The sequence below is a fragment of the Felis catus genome, chromosome D1 (genome assembly GCF_018350175.1).
Source record: "Felis catus isolate Fca126 chromosome D1, F.catus_Fca126_mat1.0, whole genome shotgun sequence".
Taxonomy (NCBI): domain Eukaryota; kingdom Metazoa; phylum Chordata; class Mammalia; order Carnivora; family Felidae; genus Felis; species Felis catus.
The window spans coordinates 25,655,001-25,674,969 of NC_058377.1; the positions used below are offsets into that span (position 1 = coordinate 25,655,001).

Consider the following 19,969-nt stretch of genomic DNA (forward strand, 5'->3'; position numbering starts at 1 on the left):
CTGACATCACCCCACCATGGGGAGCCGGAGCTTTATTTGAATACTTAAGGGAGAAGAAGTGTGCCTTCCTTGCTCTGCATCAACACCCTTTCTGCCACCACAGTTTTGGCCTTTTCCTGTCCCTGTGCCCAAAGGCACACTCAGGACCCTAGTCCTGCTCCTCACTGCTTTCAAACTCCCACGTTGGCCTTCCTGCCCTCCTTGGGCATGTCTTTGGTCTATATGTTTATTGAAGCTGCTCTTAGATGCTCCCTGGAGAAATCAAGAACCCAATCAGCACCAACTTGCCCAGTAACATTAATGACTGATGACAATGAAGGGATGAGCTCTGCTGCATTTTAAGAAGAGAAAATGGCTTTAAGTAAACCTAGGAGGGGGAAAGAGGAAAGGTGCAAGGCTGTGGGAAAGTATTTGGAGGCCACTTGACCTCAAGAGCACCCTTCCAATCCCTCGGCCAGACAACAACTCCTCCCCTGCCACTGGGAAGGGACCTCCCATGGCAGTGCCCAGTGGGGTGCAGCTCCCACCCCAGTTAATGCCAGTTTCTCGGTAGGATCTCACACTGACTAAGTGGGCCATTCAAGTTCTGAATCTCCAATTCATCTCCAGACTCTTGACTCTTGCTATTTTAGGCCTCTCATGTCTACCAAGTTTCACTTTGACTCAGACATTTCATCCCATTCCAGATAACAGAGCTACGACTCAAAATGAAATTGGCCTTGGTTGATGTAACTCCATTTCTATTACCATGTGGTCTTGGTTAATAATAGAAACTAAAAGTGACCCCTGTGGCTATTTTGAGTAGTGAGTTCCCAAAGTACTTTGGAAAGAAAATAGGAAGTCCAGAAGGGCTCCAGAGGACCTACTGGTGGCCACCTCGAAACAAAATATTCCAAATGCATTTGTTTTGCAAAATATACTGATACAGAAATTATACAGGGAGATTGTTTGGAGGAAGTAGTTATTGGAAAGTCTTTGAAGGAAGCTTGCTTAGTCTCATGCTTATAAGACAAATTCCATCTTCTCTCTCTCTCCAGAGAGAGAGAGAGAGAGAAAGAGAGAGAGAGCAGCTTCTTTCCTGCCAGATAGAGGTGTAGGGGGTTGGGGCATCTTCTAGTGAAAAGCCAAGACATTGATAGCATCGTTTGTTATTTTAATATAAAAGCTTTTCCCAAGTTCTTTGTATAGATGTTAACAACTTACTCAGTTTAGAGAAGCTCCTATATAAGAAAATAAAGAACTTATTTCTCATGAAAGAGCCTTTGGGGAAAAGACCAAGTCTTTGAGGAAGAAAGACTACAGCTAGAAACACTAACCAGGACTTGTGTGGGCTTTTCCTCTCTCATCTCGGGGATTTGTAAGCTCTCACATGGGAGGGTCAATAAAAAGTTTAAACATGCCTCCTTGATAAAGCTCAGATTCTTGTGTCAGGCATACTCTAAAGAGGAAGTGGTAGTTAAGTGGTATTATTACTTTGTCTATTAAAATTCAACACACCTTTCAAAGCCCATTTCGAGTCCCACCTTCTTCAAAGTTATTTCTTCCTTACTCCCCAAGACTACAATCTCCTCTCAAACCCTGACCACACTCACAAACTATGAACCTAATTACCTAATTACAAGATTACCTCGTAGTGTCGAATTGTGAGTTTGGTCCTACGTCCTCTTTTCCAGGATGTTTGGTAAATATCATTGACAGATGGATGGACCCAGTTGATGGATTCACTGGAGACGAAAAATGTAGTCTTTGACAATCTAATTCAATATTTACTCAATCCTTATGCTTCACTAAAGACAGAACCAAAAGAAATTAGCTTTGGTTGACACAGAAAGATTAACTTCCTATCTCCAATGAATTAAACTCTGGAACAGGATAGCAGAACAGGATAGTGGCTATAATTCTATAGGACACTTTGGAGTATGTAAAGCATTTTCACATACATGATCTCATTTCTCCTCAGTAGAACCCAATGGGGTTTAAAAGGGCCCTTTGGTTTCCAAACTCTTAAATTTAGAAGAATCATCCCCGCCCCCTGCCAAGTACCTACCTTTTACAGATAGGTTAACTGAGATTCAGAGAGATTAAGTCCCTTGCAGCTGGTCACCAGCAGAGATGGGAAGCAAATGACAGAGTTCTGAACCCCAACCCAGAGTTCTTCTAATTGCAGTGAGCTGTTTCCCTGCTTGGAACAGATTAAAGAGAAGTTATTGAATTCCTTCTAATGAAAATCTTTAGGTACACTGACTAATACCACAAACGACCTTATGCTTGATAAGATTTAGGTACTACTTGTCCAAAGAGATGAAAATCATTCTTGGTATAATTTTGAAAAATCTGTGAGCTTAGAAAGTCTTTGGCCTGCCGGCAGAATAATTATCAGTCCTGCCCAATATCCTAGGGGAGTTTAGAGAATGGCAGTTTTTATGCTATGAGTCATACTTTCAATTTCTATTAAAATTCTTATACGGCCACATATGCTTTCTCTCAGGCTTTGGGCCTCCAGGCCTGTGCTAATTTGCATGTCTGGTTTAGATAATGTCTGAGGTCTCTTCCAGTCTGAAAAGAAGCCTCTGATTCTATTATATAAGTGAGATCGCATTCCACCTACCAAGAAGTGATGGTTCTTCTTCTTTAACTACCGTGTTTTAGTTGTGTGGATACAGGACTCAGGGATGAGAGCATTTCATGCTTACCTGCTGGGCCACAAAGATGGAGTATTCCTTCACGATGAACTGACCTGTCCACTTGTCCTACACTGGCCCCAGAGAACCATTTCAGATGCAGGTCAAAAGGCAGATCGCAGTGTTGGGATATTAAGTTTCTGGATCTGAATGGCAATCCCAAGTCCACGTGAGGCTGAGACCCTAGCGTTACCAATTACCCTGATTCTACGTATGCAGAAATTGGTGAACTCTTTCCTGGACTAGACTCTCACCTTTTACTGCCCTCACCCAAATGTCAAAAGAACACTGTCAGGTTTTTTTTTCACTGATTTCGCTGTCTTCCGACACAGAGTAATTCTCACTGACCAAAGAACTAGTAAAAGGGCATTGACTTTCCAGGAGGGCTTTCAGATCAACATAGGCCCGTCTGGTCGCTCTTCCTGAGAACATGATGGTGCTGGGGAGAGCTCTATTTTCACGACATTAGACAGCTCAAGGCTTTGCTCCAATTACGTATTTTCGGCGAGGCCCTCCCCACCGCTGGGCTATTTCTCTGTCAGTGTTTTCCTTTTCTCCACAGCACTCACCACCTTCTCCTATACGATGTAGTTTGCTGTTGGTTTTGAATGTAAGCTCCACAGAGCAGGGATGTGCATCGAGCCGTCACTATTCTCAGCACGTAGAGCAGTGTCTCGCAGAGTAGCAGACTCTCAATAAAATTTGGCTGAATGAACGAATGTGTTGTGGGATAGGAGATATCGATGAAGTCCAATAAGCTAGTATTGGGGAGGAGAGGAATCTTGGAGCGGGCGAGGGAAACAAAGGCAAGGAAGACACAGGCCCTCTCTTCCAAATGATTATCGCCAGGCAAAGGGGGATATGAAGAATTCACAAGAAGACAGAACAAGGAAGAACAATGAACATCAGACTCTCACCAGAGAGCCTTGAAAAGAAAATGATGCCCAAGTTCAAGCCCTAAGTGAACTGTTAGCGTTTCTTTTTCCTACTTGGAAGCCTTTTAAAACCTGAGGCAGGTTTGACCAAAAGCCTTGCACTTCAGTTGTGTCTACATGGCCCAATGTGGAGGGGAATGTGGGCAAACACCCAATTAATCTAGTCAGTGCGGATTGCTTTTCCACATAAGGCTGGCCCCAAAAATCCCACTTTGAGGCCTTATCAAAATAAATACGTCATTTAGACTCCTGTGTCGTTCAGACACAGAGCCCATGGGAGAAACAAAGTGAAGGAAGGGTCCAGGCTCAGCAGGGAGAGTCACGTGACTATGGCAAGGCCGCGCCTGGCGAATGCGCCACTCGCCTTTCCAAACTTTTCGTACTTAAAAACCATCCATTTCTTTTTCAGGCATTTTTCTCATATGTCCTTTTTTCCCTTCGCACATATAATATCTTAAACAGTACCTCCATTATGCTCCACGCAGCGGGGCTGGTTGTGAGGCTGAGGGGCTGTTTGGATTCCAGGACAAGATCCTTGAGCAGAGGAAATCTGATCCAGGATGTTTTTTTTTCTGTGAGTTCCAAGTTTGAGGAAAGCCTTCCCTAGATATTTCCCTCCTCCTGAGGTCTCAGTGGAAGCCAACATCTTCTGTTGCTCTTTGGAACATAAGATGCCACTGAGGCGAAGGCGAGGCTGCCCCTATAGAACGGGTTGAAGTGAGGTGAGGACACAGCTCTGAGCATCGAGGCCGGCCAGGCGGGGACCTAGAGTTGCTGGCCATTGGGTTGATGCTAGACTCTTAACACCTAAGCCTACTGTACCAGCAGGCAGCCCATAGCCACTGCCCCTCACCATCTTCTAGGGTGGTGTCTCTCACACAACGGTCCAGGCTAAAGCATTTCTTGTTTCAAAAGAGAGCCCACACTTGGGGCGCCTGGGTGGCTCAGTCCGTTAAGCGTCCGACTTCCAGCTCAGGACATGATCTCACAGTGGGTGAGTTCGAGCCTTGCATTGGGTTCTCTGCTGTCAGCAGGAGCGCACTTTGGATTCTCTGCTCCTCCCTCTCTCTCTGTCTCTGTCTCTGTCTCTGTCTCTGAAAAATAAATAAACATTAAAAAACAGAGAGAGAGAGAGAGAGAGAGAGAGAGCCACACTTGATTCCAATTTGGGGATTCCTGATTCAGGAGCACAGGAATGGAACTATTTCTTCTCCTTTATGGTTTCTCTTCCTTTCCAAGGCCTTCCTTGATGAACTTTTTAACCTCCACTCTCCAGATAAACATTTTAGCGGTGCAAGGAAGATGGACTCAGTTACAGGTATATGGTATATATTTTTAAGTTGCTGTTCATCAAATGTTTGTTTCCTCAGAGCAATCCTATAAAGCACGTGTTCCTCATCTTTTTGAGAAAAGAAGGACCTGAGGTTCAAAAAAGCAGAGTAACCTTTTGACCAGAATCACCCAGCAGAGTACAATGGCAGAGTGAGGATCCGAACCTAGAGCCCACTGCTGCTTCTTTTTTTTTTTTTTAATAAAAAAAAATTTTTGGGGGGCGCCTGGGTGGCGCAGTCGGTTAAGCGTCCGACTTCAGCCAGGTCACGATCTCGCGGTCCGCGAGTTCGAGCCCCGCGTCAGGCTCTGAGCTGATGGCTCGGAGCCTGGAGCCTGTTTCCGATTCTGTGTCTCCTTCTCTCTCTGCCCCTCCCCCGTTCATGCTCTGTCTCTCTCTGTCCCAAAAATAAATAAACGTTGAAAAAAAAAATTAAAAAAAAATTTTTTTTTACATTTATTTATTTTTGAGAGACAGAGAGAGATAGAGCATGAGTGGGGGACGGGCAGAGAGAGAGAGAGAGAGAGAGAGAGAGAATCCAAAGCAGGCTCCAGGCTCTGAGCTGTCAGCACAGAGCCCAACGTGGGGCTCAAGCCCACGAGCCGTGAGATCATGACCTGAGCCGAAGTTGGACGCTTAACCGGCTGAGCCACCTAGGCGTCCCCGGAGGCCAACTGCTTCTAAACATTGTGTCACAAGCCCTGGAGAAGCCCCAAGGCTTACCACAGGAAAAGGACACCTTCACAGGGACTTCCTGTGTCCTGCATAAACAGCCACTGCTCAGGTGCTAGTTGCCCGCTCACTGTGTTTGAAGGGGGAGAGCCAGGCCAGAAGGTCAGACATCTGGCAGGGTCGCTGGCAGGCGTTATCATGGAGACAGTGGCAGACGAGAAGCCGGTTCTGAGGTGGGGGTTGGGAAGGTTCAGGAAGCAGAGCAGGCTTTCACCAGTAGGGGGCAGCGTCAAAGGCAACACAAAGGAGAGCCGGGAAGAAAGCGACCCGAGTCGGGTCATTGGTCAGTAGGGCCTGCTTCTCAGAGACTGGGCCCTTCAGAAGAGCCCAGGACCTCACAGGGAGAAGGGGCTTTGGAGGATCATCTGGCCCAAACTTCTCCCAACAACAAAGAAGTTTGCCCCCTTCTTTGGGGGCACCCCACATGGTTCTTCCCCCCCACATGGTTCTTCCCTGGGAGCGTCTAGGGGATGTATCTTCTTCTGAGCGGGCTTGGCTTTTTCCTGGGGAGTTCAGGGCTCTGGGTCTCCTCTGGCATCCTCACTCTTTCGAGAAAGGAAGTATGGATCTGACTGAGAGAAGCCTCTGCTCTAAGCGGGAACAGCCTTGTCCATTCTTCAGCTGAAAGGTCTACATTCAGAAGCCGGGCTCTCCACGGATAAACAGGGCTAGGTGCTGCCAGATGCTTCAGCGGCAAAACCAGAAATCCGAAGAGAAGTTTCAGGGAAAATTCATCTCTTTCCATCAAGTAACTGAGAGCGTGGCCTCGTGTCGTGAGGGATAAAGAGAGAGGCTCTTGTGTGCTGGTGTCACTGCATCGTGGGCCTCCGGGTGAGGTCATGACAAAGTGGAGGGTTGCGTGTTCCCTGGTCCGTTAGGCCTTCAGACAGCCAACCGTGGGCGTCAGAGCAGAAAGAAACTTTCTTTCCTGAGTCAGTTGGCCAGATTTCTAGGACCCGTTTAAAAGCTTCACACAGAAACGGAGTTAACACTGGGATGTCTATGAGAAGGTCATGTCCAGAAAAAGCTTTCCCCTTCCAACAGGGACTTTTCAGAAAAAAACCAAAAATCCCCATGCTCATATTTCTCTATTCCGGGAGGCTCTCCTGAATTCTGAGAGGCCATTTAGTGTCAGATTCAGCCACACTGAGTATCACATAATGGAGACACTGTTCAGGCCATTATATACGTGAGGCTGAATTATTGACAATGCCCAGTAAGGCCCAGAGTCTCCAGAACAAGCTTCTGGTCCCTCTCTGCTTTGGCAGAAATTGATTTTAGGGCTGCCTGAAACCATGGGCTCCAGCTGGAGCCCTTTGGGTGACTTCTCTGAAAAGGAATCACAATGAGATTTGCCATCTTAGTATTCTATAAAGCCAAAGAGTGAGTTTGCCAGAGTTTGGGTGATTTTTCTGCTGATACGGCCATCTGCCACCTGTTAGAAGATCGCCCACCGGTCTGCTGGTCCCGAATGTTCACATTTTTGAACGCTGGGCCCTCTGCTGCTACCTTAGCATGTCTTTTCAGAAGACAGTTCTCAGGGGCCCTTGGCTGGCTCAGTTGGTTAAGCATCTGACCTTGGCTCAGGGCAGGATCTCTGAGTTGGTGAGTTCAAGCCCCACGTTGGGCTGTCTGCTGTCAGCAAAGAGCCCACTTCGGGCCCTCTGTCCCTGTCTCTCCCTACCCCTCCCCGACTGGTTCTCTCTCTCTCAAAAATAAATAATAGAAAATACGTTAAGAAAAAAAAAAAAAAAGAAAAGAAGACAGTTCTCAGAACACAGACAGCACACACATTTGGGGGCTGTGGGGTGGAGGCGGGGCTTGGTGCCCACTCAAGCTGCTATGTGGACCCGGAACACCCCACGAGAGAATTTTCCCTGAGCTGGCTGGCCGCAGGGGTCAGGGGCTCTGACACAGCCAGGCATCGGGCCCAGGAAGGGTTGGTGTTTGTATAGAAATGTGAGTCGCTGGGTTAACTCCCCAGTCCAGGCTTTTCCATTTCGGTTACAGACATATTTCTGTTTGTGTGTCTGGAGCTAGAGCTGACCACACTGCTAGGTTTTCCCTTGTGTGACTTTGAGGAGAAAACACACACACACACACACACACACACACACACACAAACCCTCATTTCAACAACATTGTTTAAAACTACGTAAAATAAAATGCAGGCATGTAGATGTATGGTGTCCGCTCCTTGACTTCCCTGTGGGGACAAGGTTTCGGCCTATGCCTTGTAGTACGTGCACTGTTGTCCTTTATGCCCCGAGGGCACACAGGGCTCACGTGCCTATACGCTTCGTCACCCAGACTCGAACCACCTAAGGAAAGTCAGCGTAGGGGCCTTGAATTCTCTTCAGCTAGTGAAATAGCAAACAGTAAGAGGAAGCGCGTATCTTTGGCAAGGACAAAATATTGGCCTTATTTATTCATTCATTCAAAGAATTACTGTGCGCTTGCTCTGTGCGGGACGCTGGTCTAGGTGCTCGGTTACATCAGGGAACAGAAGAAAGATTGCCACCCCTGTGGGCCTGACGTTCGGGTAGGAGATGCAGACCAGAAACCACAAATATGAGTGAGTGATTAAATTAGGCGATAAGTTGGGGCGCCTGGGTGGTGCAGTCGGTTAAGCGTCGGACTTCAGCCAGGTCACGATCTCGCGGTCCGTGAGTTCGAGCCCCGCGTCGGGCTCTGGGCTGATGGCTCGGAGCCTGGAGCCTGTTTCTGATTCTGTGTCTCCCTCTCTCTCTGCCCCTCCCCCGTTCATGCTCTGTCTCTCTCTGTCCCAAAAATAAATAAAAATTAAAAAAAAAAAAAAGACGTTGAAAAAAAAAATAAATTAGGCGATAAGTGGAAAAAATAAGAACCGAGTAAGGGGGTGGGGGAGGGGAGAAGTTAATGGATATCGGGTAGGGCTAGAGAACATGTCTCTGGGGCTAAACGTTTTTTAAGCGTATGCTAATGATGCCGATAATGATATTACTTGCCAACATGTACCGAGGCTGTCTCCACGCTCTCACTGTGCTAAGCGTTTACCTGGATATCTCATTTAATCCGCAAGGCCGCCTGGTTCTTCAGCACTCTAAGGCAGAGTGCCGGACCTTGGTTCAGGGCCTGGGTCTTCTCCAGCATCATGCTTTGTCTTTACAATAGGACTTACTCCAAAAACACTGGTTTTCATTTAAATGTTACATGTAGCAGCTGTCCCCACGAACCCCCGTGCCCAAAGAGTACATTTGTGAAACTCCTCAGTAAACGGGCCCAGGGGGTCCTTTGTGGACGCAGGTGCCAGTGGGAGGACTTTCCAGGCCAGGAGATAGGAATGAAAAAGCAAAAGGGAGGGGCCTCGTGGTCCGTGTTGCCCTGATTTCACACTCTGCTCTGGGACAGTTGAGACCATTGGCTAAAGACACCAGCTGGTGGCTGATGCCTCTTGCTATTTATTGCTGTGTTAAATGCACAGGCTGATTGCTGGCAGCCTCTCTGTTTCTGTCACTTCCTTTCCGGGGTTGGTTAGGTCTTCGAAAGTCTTTGCAGCCAGGCTTTCCCCCTGCGGTGGGGCAGTGGGAGAATTGCACCCCACAGCAGCCCTCCACAGCCCCTGAGGCATTGCAGGAAAGATGGGGTTACCAAACACTTTTCTGATAAAGCATCGGCTTCACACCGGGATTGGGCACTTGGAGTTAGAGAAGAATCCAGCCATCACCCACCCTCGGGTGGTTAGCGGGAACTCACCCATGCATTCTGTAACCTTTGTGTGCTTGCTGTGTTCCTGGAGGTGCCATAAAAGAACAGGAGGCAAAGTTGATAAGTCGATGGTAATTATAGCTGTGGCCATAATCGGGTCTTCGGAAGGGATATAACATAGCTTTCAGATAGGGTGGAAGCCTTCAGTAGAATAATGATTGACGAAGAAAACAATAAGTAAACTTTGAGACAGAGATCTTATCAGTGCAGTAAATCATAAGTCGAGTCAGAACTGTGGATGACACACACCAGTTCCTGGAACTTACTGATTTTTTTTTTTCTTTTTGCGTGAACTTGTCACTTTCGATCCCACTTTCTATTCTGTTCCTATGAGAATCGTCTCCTTCCCCAGGTGCTCCCATCCATCCCACACCTCCCCACAAGCTCCATTCTCCACCACACCCTTTTTCATGGTGGTGCCACACACCCACAATCTCACTTGGCTGGCTGCTGTCACCATGGCCTTGAACATGGTGACTGCTCCCTCTCTTCTCCCCAGAGAGGTCTCACTCAAGTCAGACGGCTCACTCAGTTACACTCACCTCTCCCTCCTTAACCGCCAGTGGACCCTAATATCGCCACCACTCCTTTGACACGTGGCCTGTATTTCCCCACAATCTTACTCGTCTCCTCCTATTTCAATATGCAGGGATGGGGAACTTGTTCCATATTACTTCACATCCAGGCTCTGGCCACGCACGGAATACAATGCAGGACAGACTCCCAGTTACGACTGTCCCTTGAACAACACCAGGGCTCCGCACTGTCCGAAACCAGTGTCTAACTTCCGACTGTTCAAAAGCTTAACTGCGAATAGTCTACTGTTGACCAGAAGCCTTACCATTCGCATGAAACAGTCGCTTAACACATGGTTTGTACGTTATGTCTATTATATGCTGTATTCTTACAATAAAGTAAGCTAGAGAAAAGAAAATATTAAGGAAACCACAAGAAAGAGAGAATACGTGTATAGTACGATACCAGAAACGATCCATGTATAAGTGGACCTGTGCAGTCCAAGTGTTGTTCCAGAGTCAGCTGTAAGTTGCTGGAGGCCTGACCAGCATTTGGTCTCCGCCCCCCCACCCCCGCCCCCACCCCCAAAGAGAAATCTTGAAGAATCTCACCTTTCCTTCTGCTTCCCGGCACTGCACACGCTCTGTGGGCACCTGCAAGACGTCCCAGAAAACGCTCATGAGCGCCCCCACCTCATTCCAGGCTTGTAAACAAGTTGGGATTTTGGTTTGGTTTTGCTGTGTTTTGTTTTTAGGCAAGAGGAAGAATCCGTTGTCAGGAGGAATTGTGGGATGGCGGGGGTGGGGGGGATGCCAAATAAAAATAAAAACAGATGACTTCAGCAGGTTGAGCTTTGTCTCTCTTTTGTCCCCTTCTCTGTCCTTTATCCCCATCCCCATCTTTCTCACTTTCTGTTTTGCTTTTCATACCAGCTGCTACAGATGGGAATTTAAAAACTGGGCTGGCTCTGCCAGAGCCAGGCAGAATGTGCATCCACGCATGGGTTTTGCCACAAGAAACCGGTCCTTGTCTTTTGGTTCTTCTTAGCCACGACCGATGAGAACAAGCAGTCGACTGAGCCCATCCATCTTCTCGGTTCTTATTTTAATTTGTTCAAGAGGCTCCGAAGGGGTGGAGGAGGATGGTTTGGGTCTCACCCCTGCCAGGCTGTTGTTTGATGAGGTTTTGCTTCATTTGTTCGGGTGGCTTTTACGGGGTTTTTTGTTGTTGTTCATGGAAAGACTTTGAAAGTCATAATTCTGAATCCTTAAGGTCTTCTGCTGTTCCTGTTCAATATCGCAATGGGGATCCCCTCATTGAGAAAGGAAGAGAAGAAGCTTCCAGCCAGTTAGTTATGCAAGGTCTGAACATGGTTATGGAGGCCTGTGGACTCTTTGGGGAAAGTGGTGAGGACCACAAAAGGTTCCGGCTCAATGGAATGCTCCCCAGGGCAACCTGGGAGCAAGGCTTTAGGCCCTTCCAGGCGGGAAGCATTTCTCCATGTCCTCATTTCTTGGTCCTGCCCCCTTTTCAGCCACACCTCTGGCCTCCTCCCCTTCTCTGTGGTCATCGGGCCCAGGCTTCTCCACTACTGTTGGAAAAGCATGGAGAGTCTGTAATGTGCTGACACCCCTGAGCCATCGCCACTGGCATCAGCGTGCTGATGCCAGGAGCTGGAATCGGCCTTTAGGAACACCATGGGCCCTTGTGGAGGGCATTGGACATGGCCCATCTCTTCAGAGCTGCTTAAAGGACCTTGTTATACAACTGTAGACAAGTTTTTTCTTTCTAAACTTGTATTAATTTATATGTGTACAAAGATTTATAAGCTACCTCACATACATTATCTCGTTTGATTATCACCTGCCTCCGTTCAGGCCACTGCAACAAAGTCCCATAGACTGAGTGGCTTATAAATCATAGGTATTTATTTACCACGTGTCTAGAGGCTCAAGTCTGAGATTAAGGTGCCAGCAGGGCGGGGTTCTGGTGAGAGTTTTCTTCTGGATTAGAGACTGTTGACTTCTCTCATCCTCACATAGCCAGAAGAAAACAAGCCAGCTCTACGGCCTCTTCTATAAGGGCACTGACCCCACTCCTGAGCGCTCCAGCCTCATGACCCAATTACCCCCCAAACCTGCACCTCCTAGTGTCACCACATCACATAGGAGATGAGATATCCACATGTGAATATGGGGGCCGGTGGGGGAGGGGGAACACAGACCTGCAGTTCCCAACATTACCCCAATTCCTTAAGGCAGATAAATCGTGTACATGTTCCTGTCTGTCCATGTTAGAGAAGGTTGAAGCTTGGGGAAGCCTAATGATTCATTCAAGGTCCCACAACAAGTGGCGGCAGGGACAGAACTGGAACCAATCCTCTGACTTCGCATTCAGGATTTTTCCTGTTCCTTCAGCTTTCAGTCAGTATTCATGTTCCTTCCCACCCATACCCCGCGGAGGAGTACACTTCCGGAACTTAGTCAGGCTGACGAAGGCATTGCTGATTAAATTGAATTTCTCCTGATCGCTAAAAGAGAATCCTCGTGTCACCTTTCTGCAAAGCAGGAGATGCTGACATACCTCTCCCTGTTGTTTTTCATCAGACCCTTCTTACGACTCAGTCAGGAGAGGAGGATGGGGCAATAACATGAATTCTGGCCTCAACAAAAGTAAGTAAATGTCACGCTACTATTTGGAGGAAAACATTTTTTCTACAAACAGGGGGGTGGAGAACAGGACCATGAGATAGAGCAGGATGGGGTGAACATTTGTTGTCCTGCTTTGGGGGAGGACATCCAAATGAACGGCCGATTTAAGGCCTGCTGGTGATATCTGCTCCTTGAAAGACGGTATGGGATTTTCATTCAGACCCTTCTGTTTTGTTGCATTGCATTTGGTTTCAGAATTTTTGAAGTGCGAAGCCTTCTCAGGACTGGGTTCTGTATGAATGCAAGGTCCCTGGATTTGGACCCAGTCACTTACGTCATAATGGCCCTTCGTGACTTTCCTCCTCTGAGTGTTGGAACTTAATCGTACCACATCCCTGTCCTGGTGTCATGAGTGGCTGAGGTGGAGGGTAGTCTTAGGAGGAGATGGCAGGGCTCTGACACATCAATCTGTGCTCAGTCTGACCCCAAAAATCTCCCATTAAGGGAGTAGGGATAAAAAATGACTATAAACTCCTAACCAGAAGGGTTCACCTTGCTACCTGTAGGAAGCGAAGGGTCAAGCATATGAATCAGTGGTGAAGAGACTTCTTTCAGGAAGGGGTTAGGATGACCAACTGATGCCCAAGCAATAGCCAGGATTCCTTTCAATGCAATTGTCCTTTCAAACAATTCATTGTTTGTTTATTCTCGGCCCAAGACTTGGCACTCTCGGGTCCACAAAGATGAACCAGACCCAGGCCAATCTGTCAGGCTGGGGAGAGGTGTTACACACACACACACAGTTCTTTCCATCTGGGTGATATCAGGGAAGGACTGTGGGCCTGGAACCACTTGAGTTGGCTCTCAAAAGAGGGGCAGGATTTGGACCTGCAGAGATGGGGAAGACAGACCCTCCTTGGAGAGATGGGGGCCAGGGAAAGATGGCAAGGTTGACGTGTCTGGGAGTCAGTGAAGACTCCAGGTTCCTGGAGTTTAGGATGCACAAAGGGAAGTGTTCTGGAAAGGTAAGGAAGGGGCACAAAGGGTAGTATGACGGTAGACCTTCATTCTTTAGTCGGTGAAGACTCACCAAGGCATCTCAGTGGTGGAGTGAAATGGTTTCGGAAGATTGAGCCAGCTAAATATCGTATGATGGACCAGTGGGAATAAGGGGAGTAGTGAGGAAAGAGACAGAGTAAGCCAGAAGCTGTGCAAGAAACAGCTCAGATGGAGAAGCTATGGCAGCAGTGGAAAGGCTGTATGTGAGAGGTTCCGTGAGGGGAGCTCACGAAACATGGGAAGCGTGACCCGCCGGTGACGCTCGCGCATACATCACTGTCCCATTAAGGACCTCTAAGTTTTCTCTTTAAAAATGCAGTTCACAGTGGCAACACCATTAGACATGCTGTGCTGTATGTTTATTGTTGTTTATCATTGTCTCTCCATTAAAATGGTAAGTTCTGGTAAGTTCTACCAGAACTGCTGGTTCATTGCTGAATCTCTAGCCCCAAGAATACTGCCAGCACCAGTAGATTCCAGATAAATATTTAGAAACTAAAATGAATGAGTGAGTACAGAGTGAGAGGATGAACAAATGAATGACAAAGCACATTCGTGTTTCTTGTGGAGGGCATTTAACAAGACGTTCCTCTTCCCTCACACAGTGACCCCACTTACCGTATTTCTTTCCCTGCCGCAGGCCCCCCACTTGCAGGAGCACAAGCAATGAGTAAGAATACTGAACAAAGGCCCCAACCAGGTACCTGTCCGTGATTGGTAATCTCTCCTTTGCTCCTTATCCAACCATTGGTTCTCTGTGGTCAACTGAGGAGGGCTGAGACAATAGACAGTGTGTGTCTTCGGTTTTCTCTTTCCGAGAGGGTCTGTATTTGACTCCCTGTAATCGCTCTGTGAATTACAAGTAGCAGGCCCTAGAACAGGTAAACACTCATTGACTATGAGAGATAGAACAAATGTAAAGATTAAAAGATCCAACGCCTCATGTTGTAAAATAAAGAAACTGAGGCCCAGAGAGGTCAAGTAATTTGCCAAAAACCACCCAGCTGGTTTATGAGACAACTAGAGCTGTAGCCTCAGACTCCCAAGCTGCTGTCCAAACCTTTGAGATTTCACACAACTTGTCTTCTGAAATGACCCCATCCCGTAATGGGTCAGCTTAACAAATTAGGCAGGGGAACTTCTAAAACCAAGGACTTGGGAGACTCTTGGAATGAAACTAGGTCTATAACATCCTTCTATTACATTTGTCTTTTGATTACCTCACCTCTACTTGAATATTTATATAAGTAACGAGTTCACTGTTTCGGTAGGCTCCTTTCCACTATTTGAGCCAAAGTCGCCCTCCTTCTAACTGCCATCAAGCTTTCTAGTTTGCTCTCTGGAAAGCCTTCCCCCTGTTCTGTAGGAAGGGCCTTCCTATATCTGAAGACAGCTGTTGTGTCCACTCCCAAACCTCTGTGTCTTCTCTGTGTGACACAGCTGAGAGTAAGTTCTGAACAAGTCACTTGCTTCGGGACAGATAAATATTGTTTCCTATCTCTACCAAAGGCAGAGCAATAGAGAATTAACCTACATTTCATCAGGAAGGTTAAGAAAGAGCCTGCTGACTCTGAAATACAAACCAAACAGGATTTGACACAGTGGATTTAAAGAATTCTCAACAATAAAAAAATTAGACATTACCTGCCAAAAATATTTTGGTTGTCATACTGTGTACCTACGACACATATATGTGGATGCAAGAGGGTAGACGAGGTAGCTTTGAAGACTCTTCAAGTTAATTCATGATTGTAAGCAGAAACCTAAAGATCATGTTGATTTTCTTAAAATTGCAATTACAATTTGCAAAAATAGCAAAATTGTACCAAACATTTGACAGCTTGGCCAAGTTATGATTCAGCTCTATACCATTTTCTCCCTTGAAAAAAAGGAAGACCAACCTCACATAACCAGAATCACAAAGGTTCTTTTTAGAATTAAATAATCACGTAAGTTTTACATACACTGAGATATAAAGAATAATCATTTTATAGCTCAAATACAAACTCTGGCCAGTCTTGTCAAATCTGGTACTAGAAGGGAACTAAGGAGTCAAGTAGCACAACGCTTTCATTTTGCACATGAGAAAACCAATACCCGGAGACTGTCCAGTGAATCAGTTAGTCGGCAACATAGCTGGGGCTAGAATCCGGGCTGCATGATTTCCAGGCACGTGTTTTTAATGCTACATCACAAAAACAGACGTGTGTAGAGAGCTCTTAAAAGACTAAGAATCATTAGACCTTTCTTTAAACCCATTTAACGAGCCATCTTTTACCTTATTCATTAGGACTGAGTATTAGCCAGCTTCTTTCCATATGGTTTCACGATTCTGTTGCCGGTAATGACAAATGTTAGACACCAAATATGAAAATAAAAAAAAAAAGATACTGCTGGTATCCTATGTTTCTGTAATTATGGGGGTGAAAACTATAACTATGCCCCAGATCTTTGAGGCCTGCATATAAAAGTAGTAAAGTTTTCTGAAATCAGTTTTTTCTATGATACTGAAATAAAAGTATAAACCCCGGGGGTATTCTTATTATTAATGCTGTTGTTTTTATATTTTTAATAACAGTGAAGCTAATTTCCTTTTTTGCTTCCTCAGATCCATATCAGATCCTGGGCCCGACCAGCAGTCGCCTAGCCAACCCCGGTGAGTTTACTTTGGCCTGGAAGGTTTTTCTTTCCAGAAAGTTCCATAGCTTTGTGAGGTCACACAGAGACCTCTGTCCTACGTTCAGACACCTGACTAGGAAGTTACTTGCACTCCTTCCCTTGAAATGGTCAACATCTGCTTCTCTAGGGTACAAGTGAGAGGTTGGGTATTGTTATTAGGTTGTTATTAGTTATGTCCGTTAGCTGAGGCTAGTTCGGAAAAACAAATATATTAGCATGCATATATGCATGGAGGTTGAGATTAGTAATAAATGGCACAGGTAGAAATTTTTGTAGGGAAAGAAGGCAGGGTGGGGAAGAAAGACGAGCAATTCCAGTGAGTTTGCAGTTATGGTCCTCCCGGAAGTCACAAGTAAATAGATGTTCCAAAGGCGTATTATTCTTGACTTCAGAAAGTATTGCAGTTATCCAGCCTTATGAAAGAGGTGTGTCCCTGAAAAGTTGTAGATAAAATGACTCTGACAATGTATTTTAAGAGTTCGTTATTAAGAATAGCTCTCAAATGAGTTCCAAACCAAGATCACCAAGTATGTGAGCTAACTGGCAACTTTACAGTAATAAAGCCTGCACCTTCCCATCCGGGGGGACTCCTGTCACCAGTTTCTGCAGGCCCATTCTTTAGTGCCTGGCCCTTCCTGTTTTGGGATAGGAGGCAGGAGCCACCCAGCTCGCTCTCGCCTTAGTTTTCTCTCTGCCCCAGCTCTTCTCTGTAAGATTTGGACCTGGGAGCCAAGCACTAGGGCTCTGCTGAGGAACATTCCAGGTCCCTTCAGCCTGACGCCTGGGCCTCACCTTCTGCCTGTGACTCTGGCAGCGGTCTCCTGGCCCCGACTCCCTTTCACACTGACAGGAATACTTGGGGGGACTTCATCCAGTAGACAGAGATGAGAAGAAGAGATTCAAAAATCTTGCCCCAGATTTTTTTGTGGCTTGCCCCAAATCATAAAGCTGGTTCTAAGGAAGCCAGCACCTCATTACCCACAGGGAGTTTTCCCAGTGTGCCTTGGGGCACACTATCTTAAGGTCTAATCTTGCTTATGATGGCAGCCTCAGTGACAAACAGAAAAGCAAGTCAACAAGGAAAACAGGGGCTGCCGGAATCAGTAGATTCTGCATATAAAAGGAAATTGAGGGTTTCTTATGAAGGGCGAGAGGATCCTTGCATTTAGGGACTTGAGCTTCTGGCTTTCCCAGGCTGAGATCCTCTGTTTTCTCCCGTCTGCCTCACTGCCTGCAGGAAGCGGGCAGATCCAGCTGTGGCAATTCCTCCTCGAGCTACTCTCCGACAGTGCCAACGCCAGCTGTATCACCTGGGAGGGGACCAACGGGGAATTCAAAATGACGGACCCCGATGAGGTGGCCAGGCGCTGGGGGGAGCGGAAAAGCAAGCCCAACATGAATTATGACAAGCTGAGCCGGGCCCTCAGATACTACTACGATAAAAACATTATGACCAAAGTGCATGGCAAAAGGTATGCCTACAAATTTGACTTCCACGGCATCGCCCAGGCTCTGCAGCCGCATCCGACCGAGTCGTCCATGTACAAGTACCCTTCTGATATCTCCTATATGCCTTCCTACCACGCCCATCAACAGAAGGTGAACTTTGTCCCTCCCCACCCATCCTCCATGCCTGTCACTTCCTCCAGCTTCTTTGGAGCAGCGTCCCAATACTGGACCTCCCCCACGGGTGGCATTTACCCCAACCCCAATGTCCCCCGCCATCCCAACACCCACGTGCCCTCACACTTAGGCAGCTACTACTAGAAGCTTAATCATCGGTGGCCTTCTACCCGAAGCCCCCATTCCTCACACCTCCTGCGATACTTTGGACTCTAAAGGACATACGTGGCCTTGAAGAGAAAACAAAACTGGATGTTCTTTCTTGTTGGATAGAACCTTTGTTCTTTAAAAAGACAATCCTTTTTTTTTTTTTTTTTTTAAATGTTGGTAACTTTCGCTCCTCTACCTTGAACAAAAAGATGGATCATTTTCTGGGCCAGTACACCAGTTTGGATTCTCAATCTCCTACCATCTTCTGAGTTGAATATTTAGATTACTGGAATGGTTGTATCATGGTTCTAGGAAAGAAACTGTACCTTCTCTTTGTATTTTTATGACCAAAGCAGTTTCTTATCAATACACGGGTCTCATCATGGACCTTGTAGGGTTCAGTATGATAAAGAATCATGGACTTAACCAGTTACGCTCTGGTTTGAGACTAAGTGAAACTAGAGGCAGGAAGCTTATAATCGTATTTTAACAGGACCTAATTCAGTGGATGGCAACTGGAACATTGGTTGTGAAGGCCAGTGAAGTTTTCACCCAACTGGAATTTAAAAGAAAGAACATGTGTGTCGTATTTAAGAAGCCATGGGCATTGCAAAATTTCTCCCAGTGGTCGACATGCACTAGGCCGACCATCCTCTCTAGAAATACTCAAGATATGATCTAAGAAATGTTAATGCAAATGCAGACATTCCTGAAAGACAGAGAATTAAATAGTTTTTTAAAGTAATGACAGTGGGTCCCAGAACTTTGAAAAGTCTTAGGGATTTCTAGACACAAACAGATTCGCAAGCGCTGTGCGTTTGTCAGACCACCAGTCCAGGGTCAACCAATCAGAAGGCAACTTACTGTATAAATTATGCAGAGTTATTTTCCTATATCTCACAGTATTAAAAATAAATAATTAAAAAAGTAAAAAGAATAAATAAACGAGTTGACCTCGGTCACAAATACAATTTTACTATCAAATCAGTCGTTGTTATTTTTTTAAATGTAATTTGTACATCTTTTGTCAATCTGTACATTTGGGCTGTTTGTACGTTTTTATAGCTGGTTTGAAAAAAGCATAATGTGACTATTGCTAAAAAGCAACCAGGACGTTTAAGTCACTGACTTTACTAGGAAGAGAAGCACTGTGCCGTCTTTAACACGTGCGCACAAGCAGGTTAAAGCAATCCATTTAAATCTTTAATGCTTTGGCAATGTGTGTAAATAGCCATAATGCAATAATCACAACTTCGAAAACAACAAACAAACTTTCCCTTGTGGATACAAGGGATGTTCCTGCCTTATATATGCAATATATTTTTTAGATATTAAAATATATATAATTTTGCAAGTAATCATTGACTTTTTTAAGACTATATTAAGTGTTAAGCTGACAACTGTCAATGAAGACTATGTTGTAAAATAATTTGACTAAATAAATTGTGCCTTCTCTCAGAACTAAGGACACTGGTTTCTTATTTACCTCTCATTAGGTCAAAGGGTTTGCCCAGGGTAACTTTTCTGTGGACCTCTTGCACCCGAAAGACTTTTTCACGTGCGCAGCGGAAAGCACAAAATCGATGTGGTTTTTTATTGTTGTTTGTATTAGGGTTCTTCAGAGGCACAGGGCTGATACGATATACGGTATTTGTGGAGATTTACTATGAGGACCTGGCTCACAAAATTATGAAGGCCAACGGGTCCGATGACCTGCTGTGCAAGCTGGAGACGCAGGGAAGCCAGCCATGTGCTCTAATCTGAGTCTAAAGGCCTAAGAATCAGGGAAGGCGATGGTATAAATCCCGGTCCACGGGCAGGGAAAACGTCCCACCTCAGGCAGGCAGGCAGGCAGGACACAAAGGA

General features: G+C 46.1%; 1 protein-coding gene and 1 long non-coding RNA gene across 10 annotated transcripts in view; one reads left to right on the top strand and one right to left on the bottom strand.

The window, feature by feature from the left end:
• Positions 1–17,570, bottom strand: part of LOC105260956 — a 32,964-nt gene extending 15,394 nt beyond the window's left edge. For 2 of the 5 annotated variants that reach the window (XR_006586122.1, XR_006586118.1), the window contains exons 1-6: positions 15,930–17,570; positions 14,356–14,523; positions 10,553–10,594; positions 9,414–9,566; positions 2,048–2,179; positions 1,628–1,724 (exon numbers count right to left, since the gene is read on the bottom strand). This is a non-coding gene — a long non-coding RNA (uncharacterized LOC105260956). Of the gene's footprint in view, positions 1–1,627; positions 1,725–2,047; positions 2,183–9,413; positions 9,567–10,552; positions 10,595–14,355; positions 14,524–15,929 lie in introns of all 5 variants that reach the window. The other 3 variants (XR_006586121.1, XR_006586119.1, XR_006586120.1) reach the window with 3 other exon arrangements.
• The window catches only part of FLI1 (Fli-1 proto-oncogene, ETS transcription factor), a 130,049-nt gene extending 110,485 nt beyond the window's left edge, over positions 1–19,564 (top strand). For all 5 annotated transcript variants that reach the window (XM_019811546.3, XM_019811548.3, XM_019811549.3 and 2 more), the window contains 4 exons: positions 12,548–12,613; positions 14,292–14,351; positions 16,260–16,307; positions 17,568–19,564. In XM_019811546.3, the coding sequence (XP_019667105.1) occupies positions 12,548–12,613; positions 14,292–14,351; positions 16,260–16,307; positions 17,568–18,097 (704 nt within the window). In that variant the 3' untranslated portion in view covers positions 18,098–19,564. The remainder of the gene's footprint in view (positions 1–12,547; positions 12,614–14,291; positions 14,352–16,259; positions 16,308–17,567) is intronic.
• The last annotated feature ends 405 nt before the right edge of the window (positions 19,565–19,969 follow it).